The following is an 18,368-nucleotide window of genomic DNA, read 5'->3' as shown; positions in this document are numbered from 1 at the left end:
GGGCTTGGAGACCCCTTTCAGCTGGGATATTAACAAGCTGTATTTGTTGGACAAACACTGTATATCTCTGAGCCTTAGCTTTCATTACCTGTAAGACAGGGATTGAAAAACTATGGAATTTCAGAGCTGAAAGGCACTGTAGAGGTCATTTAGTCCAAGAGGCTATAAATTCAAAAACCTTCCTAACCCGGGAAGATACTGTAAATATGTGAAATCGTGGCGTTAAGACAGCAGGGCGTGGCGTGGCCTAAGCTGCGGCATGCTTCCTCTGGTTGAACTACGTCTTTAAAACAGGAGAACGTGTGTCTGGGTTGAATGAGAGGCCCAGTTTGGCCTATGGGTCTCCAGTGTGCAAACCCACACCTGGTTCTTGTCCAGTCTCGTTACTGGCTTATAAAGACTCTGAAGCCCAGAGTGGGACCTAAATTGTTCAAGTGATCAGGTAGGAGTAAATTGTAATAAAAACTTAGCCTGTCTTGTGCAGTTCATGGGATTCGTAAGAAGATTTAGGAGGGTGATAGGAGGGAAATGCCTGGGCCGCCTGGGTGGCTCAGTTGGTTAAGCAACTGCCTTCAGCTCAGGTCATGATCCCAGAGTCCTGGGATTGAGCCCCTCATTGGGCTCCCTGCTTGGCATGAAGCCTGCTTCTCCCTCTCCCACTCCCCTGCTTGTGTTCCCTCTCTAGCTGTGTCTCCCTCTGTCAAATAAATAAATAAAATCTTAAAAAAAAAAAAGGAGGGACACGCCCTTGATTGCTTGATTGCACCAATAATTAGCCACTTGATTGCAAGGGATTGCATCACTTCATCTTTGAGCCGACGTTTCCCCCCTTAAAAATGTTCCCAAAGCATTTGCTCCCTGATAATTTAGTTTCCCATCACAGAGCCTTGGGCAAGCATTATATACTTGTACTGCTTAAAAAGAAACTGAGATTGAGGTTAGAAAGGGGGCCAGAGATTTGAGGACTTGAATAAGTCCCAAGGACAAATAATAAGGCGAGTTTGGTAGCAGAGTGGACCAGCTGTGGTCAGGAAGCTCCCTTTAGAATCAGGAACCCATTCCCTCCCAGCTCTGCAGCCAACCTTCCTGGGGCAAAGGACCCCTGCTGTCCAGGGAACAAAAGAAGAGCTCCTGGTTGTGGTGTAAGCCCAGCATGGGCTGGCACCTTGGAGGCAATCAGTAAATGGAGCCGGCCCCATTAGCATGATGATTGCTTTTATTCCTGTTATCAGCCCCTTACATCCAGGCCTCCCACCCAATGCAGAACCCCCATAACTCTGCTGAGATCTATATACTCAGGCGTAGGTGAGAAACCAAAAGAATTTTCCTTTTCATTCTCTGTTCCTGATGGCTATAATGAGGTTAAAGACTTAGAGATTCAAAAATAGCTTCAGAAATGAGGGAAAAAGCCAATCAATAGGACTTTCCATTTTTAATAACTCTCCTTAAAGCCTGCATGTTTCAGACATGCCAGGCTATTGTTGAAATCCAGGTGTGGTGCTGGGCTCCATCCACGTGGTGGTGATAGATTTTCCTTGGAACTCAGTCTAGACCTCAGCTTTGTAAAGTCCCTGCGGGGATGGTTCTGTGTGCTTGCCAGAAATGGGACCATGGGTTGTAGCTTGTGGCCTAAGGACTGCAGCCCCCACCAGCCAGAGCAGCCTTCCCCGGGGGGTTCATTTCCCTCTTTGTGCACGTGCCTGTGTGTGTATGAGCACATGTGTGTGCATGTTTGCACGTGTTTGTGTGAATACGGCAGGGGGCAGAAGGAAACAGAGGTCGAGTCTACTCCTTGGGGTCTTCGTACTGCAGAGAGCGGCCATCCTCAAAAGTGTCCAGAAACAAGGGGTGCGGAGGCTAGAATCTCAGAGATCTGAGGAAATGGTTCAAAGAGATGACCAAGAGGGGGCGCCTGGGTGGCTCGGTGGGTTAAGCCTCTGCCTTCGGCTCAGGTCTTGATCTCAGGTTCTCTGCTCAGCAGGGAGCCTGCTTCCCTCTCTCTCTGTCTCTGACTGCCTCTCTGCCTACTTGTGATCTCTCTCTGTCAAATAATAAATAAATAAAATCTTTAAAAAAAGAGAGAGAGAGAGATGACCAAGAGCATGGCTGGAGAGGCTGGTCTGTCCTTCTCACAGTGATGGTTATAACTTTTGGTGCCAACTTTTAAAGCATTCTGCTGTGAGTCGAGAGTCATATTATCTCAAACAATCTTTGCTACATACCCAGTGAGACAGGCACGGTATCACCATCATGTCACTGATGACACTGCGCAGGGTCCCTACTTCCAAGAAGTCTTCCCCTGTTACTCGACCCTTCTCTCCAGCCTCTACTGGGCCCTGCCGGCAAGACTTACCTTCTTAAGGACAACTGCTGGCCTCTGTCCTCACACCCACAAGAATTAGTAACAGTGGCTCCCAGCTGGTCTCTGAAGCAGGTTTTCTTATCCTCTGTCCTTGTTGTACTAGAGTCAACCGAGGCTCAGAAGGGTTAGAAAACTTGCCCAAGGTTACACAGCTAGAAAAAAATAGCAGAGCTGAGATTTGTATTGTTTTAATTTGTTCAGTTTAAGGGTCCACAGACCCTGGCTTGTGAGCTGCACCCCTCTTACACCTGTTTGGGTAAATAGTTCTATTGTAACAACCAGGCTCATTCACTCACAGGCTGCCTGTTGCCCCTTTCTCCCTGCAATAGCAGGTTGTGTCCTTGGCTCAGAGACTAAAATATTTACCGTCTGGCCCTTCCACGGAAAAAGCATGCAGATCCCTGGCTTTGTTTTGTGTTCCAGGTCCCATCTTTTGAAAACCACACTGTTTTGCCAGTTCCCGTTTTATGGCACTCTGTTTATACTGCTTTCTGAGAGGTGTTGGAAAGGGGTTTCATTTGATCCTCTCAACTAAATTGAGTCCAGCTTGGAGCAGTGACATTTTATACAACAACCAACCTTAGGACCTACTATGGGCCTGGTGATCAGATCGCCAGATGCCCACACAGATCGTAATTCACACACAGTAGCTGCACAACAGGAGGGGCTGAATTGGAGCATGTTTTGCCCAGGTAGTGAGAAGAGAAAACCCTGGGGCACCTGGGTGGCTCAGTTGTGGCTGAGTCATTCGGCTCAGGTCCCAGGGTCCTGGGATTGAGCCCCACTTCGGGCTCCCTGCTCACCAGGAAGCCTGCTTCTCCCTCTCCCACTCCCTGTGCTTGTGTTTCTTCTGTCTCTGTGCCTCTCTGTCAAATAAATAAATAAAAATCTAAGAAGGAAGGAAGGAACGGAGGGAGGAAGGAAAAGAGAAAACCCTCCTTGGAGCATACCTGGCCTCTGAAACCCCAGCAAGTGCCTGAGATTTCCTGCCTCTTCCTCCCCAGGGAAATGCCGTTCTCAGTAAGCAGAAGTTAGCCTGCCTTTCCCTAGACAGGAGACAGCCCCTAGGGCTCACTGATTATAACAAGAGCCTGTTACAGCCCCTTGGGGAGCATTGCCTCATTTGCATTCCAACCCCAGATGAAATCAATACCAATAATTATATCTGTTTTTAAAGCAACCTGCTAAGGCCCTTTCTTCCTGATGATCTCATTTTCAACAGACCACAATTAGCCCTCTGGAGAACGCCATCGAAACCATGTCCACAGCCAACGAGAAGATTCTGATGATGATCAACCAGTACCAGAGTGATGAAAGCCTCCCCATTAACCCGCTCTCTATGCTCCTGAACGGGATCGTGGACCCCGCTGTCATGGGAGGGTTCGCCAAGTATGAGAAGGTGAGGGCTTCCACACACCAGCCACCCCCGCCCACGACCTCCACCGTGGCCACAGAGCAGTGGCAGGAGGACCCAAGGGGCAGATATAGCTGAAGGTCACTGCCTTACTATGGCTGTGTGTCCCCCGAAGGGACACTTCAGCTTGGTGGGACCTCAAACCCCTTCCCTCTCTCATCTCCTTTCCATCCTCAGTGCCCCATTCTGCTGAGACAGGAAGGAGCAGGGGTCAGCAGGATCCCCTATTCAGAAGTATAGGAGCCACACATCAAAGCACGTGCCACCTGTGTGACCCCCATATCTTCCACAGTTGATCTAGATGACCTCTACAAATGGAAAGAAATGAAACCCAGAATATGTGAACATATAGAAAGTCTAGGAGATCAACTCCAAAATGGGAGTTATAATCTAGGCATCCAAGTTGTAAGGTCTCTCCAGAGATGCCCACACATTTTAGCCACAGATTTTATGTTGAGCCTCCTGGTACCTGTGGCAAAAACAGAAAAGCCAATAGTTAGTTATGTAAGTCACATTTTCCGCTGGGAAAATACCAGTTTCTCAGCAGAGGGACATAGCTTTTCCCAGCATTGAAGTAGAATAAAGAGACTTTATCTGGCTTTTACCTAGTCCATACATTAATGGCACAGAGGGGAAAAAGGACTCCTCATTCTAATACATCTCATAATGGATTCCCCATTTATCTTTTCTATGTCCTCCGCTGATGTAAAACTAAGAATACAATGCAGAGGTATAATTTAGGGAGAGTCATTTCAGTCACCCAAGCAGCCCTTCTACCTGCTCTTGGATATCCCATTAGTCATCATCAGGAAGGCTTTGTTCCACCTTGAGGGGTGATAACACAAGTCTGTGTATGGGCATACACATCGAGGACCTAAGTCCAGAAGAGCTAGCAGCTGCCTGGGGCACACACAGTAAGGGAGGTGGTCGGGGGAGCGGGAGCATCCCAGGGGGATGCCTTCCTGAGTTCTTTTCCCTGGATCAATGCTCAGAAACTTGAAGGAGCATCAGAACCCCATGCAGGGCTTCTTCCTCCACTCCCCCCTCCCCCAAGAGGTTCTGATTCAGTAGGTCTGGGTGGCACCCAAGAATTTACATGTCTGACAAATTCCCAAGTGTTGCTGATGCATCTGCTCCCGGGAGACTTGGAGAACAGCTTCGCTGGGATTTGTGGCCCTTGTCCAGTGGGTTCTGATCTGAGCCTCCAGGAAGAAGAAACAAAGTCCATGCCTACAGGGCCCTGCCCCATTCAAATACACGTGACCTCATGCTCCCTCCAACGGTGTCCTTTCCCAGTAACAGAGAGGTTGCTTGTGGGGTTCACGCCACATGAACAGGAAACCCCAAATGCTTGCCTGTCCTCCCCAGGCCTTTTTTACAGAGGAATACACAAGGGATCACCCAGAGGACCAGGAAAAACTGAGCCGCCTCAAGGACCTGATCGCGTGGCAGGTAAAGCATAGCTGGACTGGGGCTGGGTCACCCCGGCTCGGTCCTGCCCTCTCCCTGCTCCCTTCTCCTCTGCCGGCTAGTCTCAGGCTGACATGGCCTAGTGTAACCTCTTGTCCTGTCCCTTGGCTTTCTGCCCTTCTTCTGAATCCATATCTCCCGGGGCTGGGATTAGGGGCCCTGCACCCTGGGGTGCCCCACAGGTGCTAGGCTGGGCAGCCCTGCTCTGCTGCGTGTTGCTTAGACAGCCCTATTGAATGCATGTGGAATTCAGAGAGGTGGCTTTCCCCAGTGGGACAGAAAGGAAAGCCAGGCCCCCTGCCCGGCACACACCAATCAGGTAACAGAAGATTTCGCCCCCACCCCCACCTCCTAAAGCTGGCCCAGTTTGTTGCAGATGAGGCTCGGATGGATTATCAGGTTTTGGGAAATAACTGAGGCCTTCACTTGGTGGGTTTTTGGTCAAAGAGCCTGCATTCTGCACTCCCCCAGAAGTCAAGCCAGAAAACTTGGAAGGCTCTGCCCTTCCTACCACCTTGCTTGTCTTTGTCTTCCCTCCACCCCTTCTCTCCCTGCACCCCATCTTCTCCCTCCAAGCTCTCTTCCCATCTCTGTCTTGCTGTGCATCTGTCCCTTCCTCCTTCTCTCTCACACCTTCCTTGCTTCTACCCCTCCTCTCTCTTTTGCCTCCCTCTGCCCCTCACATCCTACTCTCTCCACTTCCCTCCTGCCTTCTCCCTGCCTTTCTCTGGGTCCCTCTTCTGTGTTTTCTCTCCCTCCTTCCCTCTCCCTCCTTCTCTTTCCCTTTATTTATCTCTCCCCCTCTCTCCTACTCCCCAGAAAAGAAACAGTCCACCAGGTCCCCCCACCCCCAAAAGCCTTCAAAGGATAAGACTCCCTGTCCTTGGTCCTTGAACCTGAACCTGCTCTGCAGAGACCACTCAGCTCCCAGAATGCCAGGTGGGCTCCAGAGGGCAGGAGCTGGAAGGAGGCATGGAGCAGGGGGGCAGCAGTTTGCAGCTGCCTGTCCTCCCTCCCACCCTCCCTCCCTTCTTGCCAGTCACCATGCAAAGAAAAGCAAGCTATTGTGGTAGGGAGTTTTTGTTACTCTAGGGAAATCAGGGAATGGGTGCAGCCTCTTTTCTTAAAATAAGGATTCCTAATTCAGGTCCTTCTCTGCCTCTGCCAATTTATGCAAAGCAAGGCTTTAAAAATGAAACAGCAAGTGCTGCACAGACACGGTTTCCTGAGTGCATTTTGTGTGTCTGGAATTTTCTCTCCCTTCCTACCTTGTGCCACCTGTGAAACACAAACTTCCCCAAGATCCCCAGCTTCCCGAGGTCATCATGCCCCTTAATACTCAAAGAATGATATTCCCCTTCACCTGGCAATCAGGAAGGCCTGGCTTTGATTGGGTCCCTTTCTCAGATATTTCTGGGATGCCCCAGGGAGGGCTAGCACACCACACACATTTGTTTGGTTGTTGGTGTCAATTCTCAATCAGTATCACTGTCCTGGGCCCCTCTACCGGGTCTTATCATCTGGTAGTTCATCTTCCCTGTTGTGTCCACCACACCCAAAGCAGGAACCTCAGCCTCACAGCATAGCTAGTGCCAGGCTGTACCTTCTTAAAGAATTCTATCAGAGTCTTGGAGCTAATGGAGGGACATTAAAAAGAAGGGAGACTTTGAAAGTGTCTATTAGCTGTTACAGCTTTTAAGAGCAATTAACTTGGCTTCTTCAGACAGCGGCCCCTAGTGGCCACCTTCTCTGTAACACTTTCCTTACTTCTCCCACCCCGCCCCCAACAAGCCACCACGTTACAGAAGCCCACTCCTGACCTGGTAGCCACCCCCTCCCCAGCAAGGGGGCCGTGTTCCTCCCACTCAGAGTCCAGACCCCCTAACCATGGGCACTTAACACTCAGAAGATGGTACCCTGCCATGGTGGAGGCAGCCTTATAACAATATTACATACAGTGAATTAGCTCTTCCTTTTCCTTCTGTCTATTCATTCTTGTACCTTGTATTTATTGAGATCCTACTGTGTGCCCAGCAACAGAAATAGTGTTGGACAAAATTAGGCCTGTTCCCTGACCTCTTAGAGCTTAATTCTAAATTGGATCTTAGCTTCACAAAGCCAGATACACTTTGGATTTTCTCAAAGCCTGAGAACTTTGGATTTCGAAGGGGAAACTCTTGCACCTAGTCTAGTAACACAACAAAAGCCAAAGCTTTCCAAGTACTTTTTTGTGTTCAAGATTGCACAGATCTCAAGATTGATTGCTTCTTAATTTTTTTCTTTGTAAAGATTTTTTCTCTATATTTATCAGCATGGACAGATGTCTACAGTGAATTCATCTTTTAAACATGCTGTGAGATATTACATACAGAAAAGTACACATAGCAAAAATAGGCAGCATGTTGATTTATCACAAAGTGTACACCCATATGACCACCTACTGGATGAAGCAGAGCCCAGAAGCCTGCTTGTGTCTATAAGCCTCGCTTGTAGTGATTGTTAGTCTTCCCCAAGAATGACCACAGTCCTGCTTTCACAGTAATCATTTCCTTGCTCCTTTAAAAATGATTTTTGGGTGCACCTGGGTGGCTCAGTGGGTTGAAGCCTCTGCCTTCGGCTCAGGTCATGGTCTCAGGGTCCTGGGATGGAGCCTCGTGTTGGGTTCCCTGCTCAGTGGGGAGTCTGCTTCTCCCTCTCTCTCTGCTTGCCTCTCCGCCTACTTGTGATCTCTACCTGTCAAATAAATAAATAAAATCTTTAAAAAAATTTTTAAATAAAAATAGTTTTTAGCCACTTAACCACTCACTCCTAAACACCAGAGTTTACTTTTGCTTATTTTTGGCCTGTAATATAAATGAGGCCATGCAGTATACATTCTTTGGGTCTAACTTATTTGCTCAATGCTATGTTTGTAAAATTCACTCATCTTGTACATAGCTATCATTCTTCCATTTTCACTGATGTATAATATGGTCTGTACAGCTGGATTGTGTGATGCTACCAAAACATATTTATTTCTTTTTCTACTGATGGAGATTTAGGTTGATTGTAGTTTGGGGCTATTACAAGGAATGTTGCTCTGAACATCTTTATAGATGTCTTTGGGGCACACATATGCATAATTTCTGACAGGTGTGTACCTAGGCACGGAGTTGATTATAGTATGGAGTATCTAGGTCTGGTAGATACCCCCGAACTTCAATCAGCACAGTTTAGTTTGGCCTGCTCTTGAATTTCATATAAGTGGTATTATATGTATATATTACTATGCAGTATGGACTATTGTGTGTCTGGCTTCTTTTGGTCAACACAATGCCTTTGAGATTCAACCAGGTTGTCACATATGTCAGAGGTCTATGTTTTTTTTTTTTTAATTTTCCTCATCCATTACATGAATGCACAACATACCAATAACATAACAATTTATTTATCCATTCCCTTGTTGGTGGACATTTGGGTTGCTCTCAGGTTTTGTGTAATATGAATACAATTGCAATGAACATTCTTGTTTATGTCTTTTGGTGAACATAACTACTCACTTCCCTCAGTACGTGTGTAGTACTGGAATTTCCAGGTCAGGCAGCTTTGGCCCTACTGGATGCAAAGAAACAGTTTTCCAAAGAATCAGCTTTGGCTTCCTCAATCCTCTCTGCTGTAAGTTTGTTTCTTTTGCTATCCATACCTACTCTCGCATTTATTATGTCCTTCCTTTTACTCTTGTTGGATTTAATTTGCTGTCCTTTCACTAAAATTTTGAGATGGATGCCTAGATAATTGATTTCCTGTCTTTGTTAGTGTTGTAAACCCATTCTCCAACTATATCTATGCTATTAGTTTTTATATGTGGGATTTCTATTATTATTCCTCTTTTTTTTTTTTTTTAGATTTTATTTATTTGACAGAGAGAGGTCACAAGTAGGCAGAGAGGCAGGTAGAGAGAGAGGAGGAAGCAGGCTCCCTGCTGAGCAGAGAGCCCGATGCGGGACTCGATCCCAGGACCCTGAGATCATGATCTGAGCCGAAGGCAGCGGCTCAACCCACTGAGCCACCCAGGCGCCCGATTATTCCTCTTTTTTATATAAAATTTTTGTCTTTTTTCATGGATGGAGGATCTTTTCTGTTTCTATATATTAATTAAACTTTTTAAAATACTGTTTTCTTAGGCGCTCTTTATCCTCCCTGTTTTTTCCAAGTTAGTTCATGTGTTCCTCCCTGCTACCCTTCCTCCCTTTTTTTTTTTTTTCTTTTCTCCTTTTTGCTTTGCTTCCTATCTGTTGGTTCTGATCTCTGTCTTTTATACTGGAGAACCTCCTTCAATATTTGGTGATCTTCACAAACAGAGGCATGAAAGACCTCAGTGAAACTCTGTGTATGTGAGTGTTGGCTTCGTCAGTTACATGGCATCACTATGTGGCAACTGAGTGACCCACAGATGTCTGTGTAATGAGTCATTCCCTTTCTCCAGCTACACACCTTTCAAACCTAGGAAAGATAATCCCGGCAATAATGCTGCTAGAATCTGGGACCTGGGAGGTGAAGGGCTTCCATCAGTAGGCAGACTTCCCCTTCAACTCCCATGTGCAATCTGGCTCCTCATCCCTGCCCGCATTGTGCCTGGGGCCTTCAAGCCCAGTGTTCCTTGTTCTAATTATTCTAGAGGATAAACTCCTTCTTCTAGGGGAAATGGGAAAATATAACCCTTGGCCACAGGGTGAAGTGACACAGACCTGGAGGTCTAACTGCTCCTGTCACAGGATTTCAACTTATCCCTCTGTGTTCAGCTCCTCAAGTCACCCTGACTTTTCTGGGCTACCTGCTGCCTCCCATCGCTAAGGCCCTCATGAGTTTCTAGAGGCAGATTGGCCTCTTCTTATCACTAACTCCCTCCTCTGCTCCGGGAGGTCACTTGCCATCCTTCCATCCACTGGACATGGTGAAGGTCAGATAAGATTTCGGTTTCTCCTTCACCTTGTGCCTTCAGAGCTATCTCCCAAAGAAGGAGCCAGTAGTGTCCTTACGGAAATGTTTATTTTCTTTTCCTCAAAATAATCTATATTCTTTGCACCCCTAGTTATGTCCCACTGGGGCCACACTGCCCGCGTTCCTTCCAGCGGTGGCCACTGTGGCTCGGCTATTCTTGCTTCTCGCCACCATTGAGGCAGAATCCCACTGACCTCCTTTGTTGATGCGTGAGTTTAACTCCCTCACATCGGTCCCCTCATCTGCCCCCATCTTCCCAAGGCTTTTATATCACTTTGAAAATTCCTTCTTGGCTAGTACCTTAGTGTATTAACACTTCCCTATCTTTTTCAACAGCCACATCAGGTATCCCCGGATCTCCTATGTTATAAGACGAAGCTGCGTCCCTCCTTTTCCTTGCGGCCCTTCTTTCCTTCTATCCGCTAGCTTCTGACATTCAGCCTTTCCCTTTGCATTGCTCAGAGCTTCTTGGGCAAACTTTATGTGAGCATCACCAAGCTTCCTCCCCGCTCACCCATACTCTGCCCCTCAGTAGACTTTCCTAAACATACAGCCTCTAGTGCAGGTCTGACCCTCCTAGGGGGCAAGGGTGGCTGGAGGGGTTTCTCGCCTTCCAGAGCCAACCCCAGGGCAGCAGCTTGCCCATTCCCCAGGGCTACTGACTCTGTGTGAAGGTCTCAGAGGCCCCGGTGCCCTCCACAAGTTCTGAGCAGCCCGATGTGACTTCAGCCATCTTTGCGGGCCAGGTCCCAGGCCACAGCCAGGAGGCTAACCTGTGGCTCATTGTCTACCCTTTCTCTCCAGATCCCTTTCCTGGGAGCTGGGATTAAAATCCATGAGAAAAGGGTGTCAGAGAATCTGCGGCCCTTCCACGACCGGATGGAAGAATGTTTCAAGAACCTGAAAGTGAAGGTGGAGAAGGAGTATGGTGTCAGAGAAATGGTAGGCATGGTCCCCGTGGCTGGGAGGGGGTGAGACTGGTGGAGTGCAGTGTAGGGGGGCGGGCGGGGTGGGGGGGATGGGAGCTGGCAGGGACCCTGCAAAGGGACTTCCCCTGGAGGAGGAGGACCTGATCCAGGTGAACCTTCCTATAAACATGGTCCCACACGGTCACCCCTAGACAAAGCCCAGGTACAAAGAGGGCCCTCCACACTTAGAGACTGGGGAAGCACCTGGTATGTGCCCAGCCTGATCTCAGCACTTGGCATCTACAACCCAGGCATCTTCACCACATGCCTGGGAAGTAGGAATGCTTTTCAACTCCTTGCTTCTCTTTGGGAGGTTCAGAAGCGCTAAGTAACTTGCCAAAGGCTGCACAGCAAGAGAGTGCAAGGCAGAATTTTCACCTGGATCTGTTTGCCTCCAAAGCTAGTGCTTTGGGCCACTAATAAGCTCTGGGACATAAAGAGGTCAGGGGCCTGGTACTCACAGGGACATCTTTATCCTCCTCCCCAGGAAGCAGAATCCTGAAACATCAAGGCTCTGTGGTCCCATAGAGGCCATGTGGCTCAAGCCTCTGACTCAATAGATTAGAAAACAGAGGTCCTGAGTTCCTAAAAGAATGTAGAGGTAAACCCAGGCCTCTTGTCTTCTGGCCCGAGTTTTTCCGTGAAACGAGTCCCACAATTCTGTTGTTAACTACTCAGAATTGGGTTAGATCTCACAGGTGAAGGGCAGAGTCCTCCATAAGACTGCCCTCCCTTCAGACAGTGGGGTTCCCAAGCCCCTGCATGTCTGACCAACTGGTTTCAACCTTGGGGGTTCCCTTGACCCCTTCAGGTTCATAGAATTCCACAGAACTCAAGAAAGCACTATGCTTATGATTCCAGTTTTATGGCAAAGAATACAAATTGGGACCAGCTAAAGGAAGTGATGCAGAGGGTGAGGCCGGGAGGGTCCCGAACACACTGTGGACGTGTGCCGAGGGCACGACCTCCCTGCCAGACCATCCATGCCGCCACCAGGTCACTCGCCCTAGCCTTAGCTGGGGTGTTCTTACTGGGGTTTTATTACATTGTCATGAAGGGTGACCCCTGGGCCGCATGACTGAAATCCGCCCAGCCCCTTGTCCTCTCTAGAGGAGGGACGTCTACCAGCTGGGACAGAGCCTGACCCGGGAACCCCACAGTTGGTCCCTGGGCCTGGCCTCCAGCCTGAGTCTTCTCATGAGTATCATGGGACCCCCGAGAAGAACAAAGGGGACATCACAAGGATTAAGAGATCAGCTCCCAGAAACAAGGAATAAAGGCCAGCCCAATTCTTTCCAAAAACAACCACCCCCTGGCTTCAGCCCGCCAAGAGTTTTGTGCAGTGCCCTGCCCTGCCCGGCAGCTCCGCCCTGCTCAGCTGGAGGAGGTTGGGGTAGGCTGCGGGCACAGGAGCGGCCCCTCCAGCCCAGGACGGGCTGCTCACCACCCTGCTCTCCCCGCCTGCAGCCCGACTTTGAGGACAGACGTGTGGGCCGCCCGCGGTCCATGCTGCGCTCCTACAGGCAGATGTCCATCATCTCTATGGCTTCCATGAACTCTGACTGCAGCACCCCCAGCAGGACCACCTCTGAGAGGTCAGTGCCTGCCCCAGGAGCCCCCAGCAGTGCTGACCCCCCACCTTGCCCCTGGGTCCCCAGCAAAGCCTTGCTGCTTCTCCTTCTGCCCCAGAGGCCACCCGTCTACTACTTCCCTACCCTCCTGCTTCCGAGCCTTTCCCTAGCTGGTGCCTCACTAAAACCCCCACAGGCACGCTGTGACGCCGCTGTCCTTAGTGCCACTGAGAGGGGGTCACTGGAGGCCCAAGCCCAAGGCAGCTTTTCCGAGCCCTGGCAGGACTTGGCCACAGCTGGTGTCCTCCCAGCCTGGCCATCTCTGCTGGAGCTCCTACCCCAGCCTGTTCAGTCTCGCCTCTCCTCATCTCTGCTGGGCGCCGCCCCCCACACTCCCTGCAGAGCTGCCCCTCCTGCACCCACCCATCCCTCTGCAGGGGACGAAGGTGCTCCTTCACCTCATGAAAAGCCTCTCCCCTCCCACCATCCTGGGGTCTTCCGCTCCACCCGGCCCAACTCCGCTCCTCCAAGGACATGGTAACGTGAGTCGAGGACTCCCCAGCCTCACCTCCTCGTTGCCCCACAAGGTCCTGCAGACACCTGCACTTACTGGAAAGAGAGAATGGCTCAGGGAGGCTGGGTGATTTGCCCAGGCCTTCAGTAAATGGGATAGCGCTGGACTTGAATCCAGAGCCGCAGCCTAGCCACGTCTCTCCTCACTGCAAGTCTTTCCTGCTGAGGCTCCCATCCCCCAATTTCATTTTACTCTGTATTTTGAATGTTTGCAAATTAAGCAAGCAGCTCCCCGAACTCTGCCAGGTTAGCAGATCTGCCGCTGACCCCTGTGGGCACAACTCAGCCAGCCTGGGTCCCTGTGAGGCGGTCCCCGTGAAGCTCTAACTGCAGTTCCTACTGCCGCCCCTTGTGCCCTTCAGCTTTGACCTGGAATTAGCAACTCCGAAGACTCCAAAAGCGGAGCCGGTGGAGATGATCTCCGTGGGGAGCACTCTGCCGGAAGTCAAGCTACGGCGGTCCAAGAAGAGGGCCAAGAGGAGCAGCGTGGTGTTTGCGGATGAGAAGGCTGCAGCCGAGTCGGACCTGAAGCGGGTGAGCAGGTCCCCTCAGGCTGCCTCTAACAGCTTTAGTGCAACTCTGCTGCTCACATGCTCTCCAGGGCCCCCAGACAGGGTCCCATTCAAGCCTCGTGCTTGCAGCAAGGCAGGTGATGCAGAAGGAGTGTCTGAGGAGCAGGGAGGCAAAGTGCTACAGGTGTCCACGCAGCCTGATGTGACAGAGCCAGGATTTGAACCCCAGCGGTTAAGACTCCAGCCTGCGCATGCCTTTCCCACCACGTGGCAAATGCGAGAAGCTGCCTGGGGCACCCAGACGGAGGGAGGCAGTCCACCCAGTGCTGGGCTGCTGTTTCTACATCTCTGCCCTGTCTCCCTCACCCAAGGACCATTCCAACCTCTGACATCTCAGACACTGCTGGGCTCCTCAAGTGAACCAGGAACCCAGCTACAGATGCAGAGATGGACTCTCACTGCCCTGACTTTGAGAGTTTTTGTCCTATAACTAATAACTATTTAATAATGAAACTTGGTGTCATTGGGTTCAAATCTTAGTTTCCCTTGAGAGAGAAGTTGTTGAAGGCATTCTTAGAGGCTCGGAAGGGGAGAGGGATTAACTATACTGGCAAGGGAGGGGTGCCAGATGAAAGGGCAAGGGTCCTGCTAAGATGCCTTCCAGTAAAGAAAAGATTCTGCACATAATTCCCAGTAGACCTCAGAGGCTACTCTCGCCAGGGCACAAAAGTGGAAATAAGTCCCCATGTTTTACAATTCTAGGCGATCATTCACATGATTGTCTAAAATGAATGTCTCCCAACTCTTAGAGTAACATAATATGCAACCTGTGCAACTGTACATGGCAGGCTGGCATGGAATGTTAGAAAACAGAGTAAGTCAAAACTAGATACACAGTAGCCTTGCCAAGCCATTATCACTGATTTTGCAAGGCCAGGAGCTGCCTAATGCTAAGCCTCTGTGGTGTGTGTGTGTGTGTGTGTGTGTGTGTGTGTGTGTGTCTGCATGTGTGTGGTGTATTTCTTCAGCTTTCCAGGAAGCACGAGTTCATGAGTGACACCAACCTCTCAGAGCATGCGGCCATTCCCCCCAGGGCATCCATCCTCTCTCAGATGAGTTTTGCCAGTCAGTCCATGCCCACCATCCCAGGTATGCTCCCTGCTACCGGCAGCACTGGAAGGTAGAAGGATAACAGGGCCACCGGCCTGGGGGGTGGAGAGTGGGTGGGTACTGTGGCCATAAAGCAAAGGGGGCGGGCATCTCAGGGGCAAGAGGCTCTGCTCAGAAGCTCCCTGTCCCCTGAGCTCTCACCACCCTGCCCCCCGTTCTGTAGGGGAAGTTGACCTGTAAGCCCCACCTGGGGCTGGGCTGGAGACTTGTGGTCCCTCTGGTCTTTAGGAGTCGCTAAGAATCCACTTGTCACAGCAGGCAGCCCTGCGTTCTCCATTAGCCTGGCCTCCCCACTGGCCAGAAGCCCTCTGTTTCCTTTTTTGACCTGGAATCCTCTTCTGGAATTGCAGAAATTGCCACCACATCTTCTAGCTGTAGAGTGTTTGATTCATAGATGCTACTTATTTCCGCCACCACTCCTTCACTGTCCAGTGAGGAGGGCAGCAGCACACGGATGGCCATTCCCACATCACAGAGGGGGATGCTGCAGCCCTAACGGGGACGGGCACACCCTGGTTTGCTGTGTCTGGTGGGCCGCTGTCTCCACGCTGAGGACGGAGTTGTGGGGAGGACAGACCAGCAGCTCCCTTGTGGAGCTCAGCAGGAAGATCTCAGCAAAGGCACCTGCCATCTTTTGAGTGCCGCCTACCACCAGACCTCGTACTGAATTTTCATCTTTGATTTACACCCCAACACATAGCTACAAAGTAGATGATGTCATTAGCCCCATTGTGTGGATGATCAAACTGAGGCACTGGGAATATCAGTCTCCTGCACGTCACCAGTTAGGAAAGTGCAGAGGCTGAGTGTAGGCCAGGTGCTCTGTCCCTGGAACCATGCCCTTGACCCCTGCCTCATCGTACCAGGCACGATAGCCCCTGAACTGTGGCATCTGGCCAGACACACAGTCATGTCCCTGTCATCCTCTCAGACTGCCACAATACCCTGGAGGTCTGCACTGCTGTCTCTGTGTTATCAAGGTCAAAACAGTATCAAAAGGTAGCTAATTTGTAACACATCTCTGAGCTGGGAGCTGTAGCTAACAGTTCTCCCCACCAGCCCCTGCCTTGGGGAAGATGAAAAATCCAGACTCCTGGTATAGAAAGGTGAAGGAAAAGTGAGCTCACATCGACTCCCCACCTTGGGGCAAAAGGCCACCTTCCCTAAGGATATTAGGGCCGCAGCAGCCAGGCGGCCTTCCCCCAGGTCCCTACGTTTCTAGCTCAGAAGCCCCGACGAGACTTTGATGGGGACCAGGCAGCAGGCCCCTGCCCGGGGTTTGGCCAGCCGTGCCCGGGAGGGCAGCTTCAAGAGTCTCCTTCAAGGCAGCAGCCATGCCCTCCTGCCTCCTGCCTGGCACTGTGATGTGCCCTCCCTGGCTTCTGTCTCTGTGCCCCAGCCAGTCTCCTACCTGCCTCCCCCACGTCACCCTCCTGTCCCTTGGGCACCGCCTCTCCTCGGCCCACCCACTCACTCCCTCTCCCCACTGTCCTTGCAGCCCTCACGCTCTCTGTGGCCGGCGTGCCTGGGATAGAGGACTCCAGCTCGTCCCCCCGCCTCAGCCAGACCTTCTTCCCTCTCTCAGACGGCGACAAGAAGACGCTCAAACGGAAGAAAGTAAATCAGTTCTTCAAGACGATGGTGAGGACCCAGATGGGCGGAAAGACAAGTGTACGTGGGAGGGGGATGGGAAGAAAGCAACGCAGAGAGAGAGGAGAAAATGGGGGTGGGGGAAAGGCAAGCATGAGCGTGCACGCACAGGCACGCACATTTGCACACTCCCTGGGAGGCATGGTCAGGCCTGCAGGGGTTGGGATGCTAGCCGGAGATGCCCCCACTGCAATTCTCCTCTTGGGCCCTGGTCTCTGAGCAGGACTGACCCCAGCTGGGCTGCAAGAACGTGCCAAGGGGAGACACAGGGCCCCTGGGACTTCAGGACCAGTCACCGTCCTTTGCCCAAGTTGCCCTTCGGTGTGCCTGTCAGAGCCACAGCAGCTGGCTATCTTCGGAAGCTGAAAGCGCTTTTTAATTTTCTTTTTTGGAAGAGCTTTCCTATTCAACTTATATTACAGAATCCTACTAATTAAAAGTTAGTTTCCAAGCCCTGACTTTTCATGGCCCGTCTCCTATTGTTACTTGTCGGTCTTTACTCAAGATAAAAAAAAGTCCCGTCGACACTTCTGATCCTCGAGATAATACAAACCAGAGCCCGGTGACTATAATAATCCCAGGTTTACCATGAGCGTGCAGGGAGTCAGGCACCATGCTGAGCACCTTCCAGACCTTGTCCCATGTGACCTGCCATGACCCCAGGAGGAGCTGATGGGGCTCACAGAGTTAGGGAGTGACTGGCCCAGGTTTCCACAGGGTACAGGGCCGCAGAGGCTGTGCTTGAACCGCGGTGGGGTGCCCCCTCTCTGTCCAAAGCCAGGGTCATGCTATCCTGCACTCACGAGGCTTTGGGCAGGGAGTCTTGCAACTGGGACAGGGAAGCCCTGCTTTGGTACTCATGAGAATCCCATCCTGGGGGTGTGTGTGTGTGTGTGTGTGTGTTTATTTTCTTCTCCCACAAAGCTGGCCAGCAAATCTGCTGAAGAAGGCAAACAGATCCCTGACTTCCTGTCCTCGGACCTGTGAGCTGCTGCTAACCAGGACTGCACAAGGGGAGCCAGCGAGAGAACTTTCCGGAGGAAAAGAGACATGGTGGGATACTGAGACCTCAAAGTGGGGTACCTCCTTCCGGTTGCTCTCCCTAAGAGGAACAAGGGCCGATCTGGCCCCCACTGCTTGTGATCCAAGCGCCCAGTGAGGACACCCCTGCCCGGATTCGGGGCTGTGTGCACGAGGAGCCAGCAAGAACGTTCTCTCCCACCGCGCTCTCCCCAACATCCTCAGCGCATCTTTTTATAACCCGGTTTCTTAGGTATAAGGAGCTGTATTTTTGTTTCATTTTTTTTAAGTCTTAGCACCTAACAGAGCAGCCTCTTAAATATTCTTTTATTTTATTTTTGGTTACTATTTTGTATTTCACATTTTTTAATACAACCAACCAGTCTTTTTCCTAGTTGATCTTTTCCAAAGTGTTACTGTTTTCTTACTGGCAATAAAAATGTGTGCATGGCTCCCGTCAGCCTTGTTGCATAATTCCGTCGGCAGCATCCCTGCAGCCTGGAGAGGGCGGGAAGGCAGGCCACGCGGGGCCTGTCGTGATGTTGAGGGGCCTGGCTCCAGCCTGTTGCGGCGCCAGATTTGCCCTCCTCGTCCGTGGCCCCCCAGCCTCAGGAGCCTTCTCCAGGATTCCAGTTCCTTAGGGCCCGAATGCTGGTATGTAAGGACGCCAAAAAAGCC

The 18,368-nt window shown here is 50.8% G+C and overlaps 1 protein-coding gene across 1 annotated transcript in view; it reads left to right on the top strand.

Moving 5' to 3' along the window:
• The window catches only part of DOCK2 (dedicator of cytokinesis 2), a 424,170-nt gene extending 406,020 nt beyond the window's left edge, over positions 1 to 18,150 (top strand). Inside the window, exons 45-52 of the mRNA XM_044229734.1 lie at positions 3,585 to 3,761; positions 5,145 to 5,228; positions 11,031 to 11,168; positions 12,662 to 12,789; positions 13,701 to 13,872; positions 14,879 to 14,999; positions 16,519 to 16,661; positions 17,595 to 18,150. Of these exons, the coding sequence (XP_044085669.1) occupies positions 3,585 to 3,761; positions 5,145 to 5,228; positions 11,031 to 11,168; positions 12,662 to 12,789; positions 13,701 to 13,872; positions 14,879 to 14,999; positions 16,519 to 16,661; positions 17,595 to 17,657 (1,026 nt within the window). The 3' untranslated portion in view covers positions 17,658 to 18,150. The remainder of the gene's footprint in view (positions 1 to 3,584; positions 3,762 to 5,144; positions 5,229 to 11,030; positions 11,169 to 12,661; positions 12,790 to 13,700; positions 13,873 to 14,878; positions 15,000 to 16,518; positions 16,662 to 17,594) is intronic.
• Positions 18,151 to 18,368: the final 218 nt, after the last annotated feature.

This window comes from Neovison vison, chromosome 1 (genome assembly GCF_020171115.1).
Source record: "Neovison vison isolate M4711 chromosome 1, ASM_NN_V1, whole genome shotgun sequence".
NCBI classification, from domain to species: domain Eukaryota; kingdom Metazoa; phylum Chordata; class Mammalia; order Carnivora; family Mustelidae; genus Neogale; species Neogale vison.
Note: the sequence above shows the minus strand (reverse complement) of the source record. Positions and strands in the feature narration are given on the sequence as shown.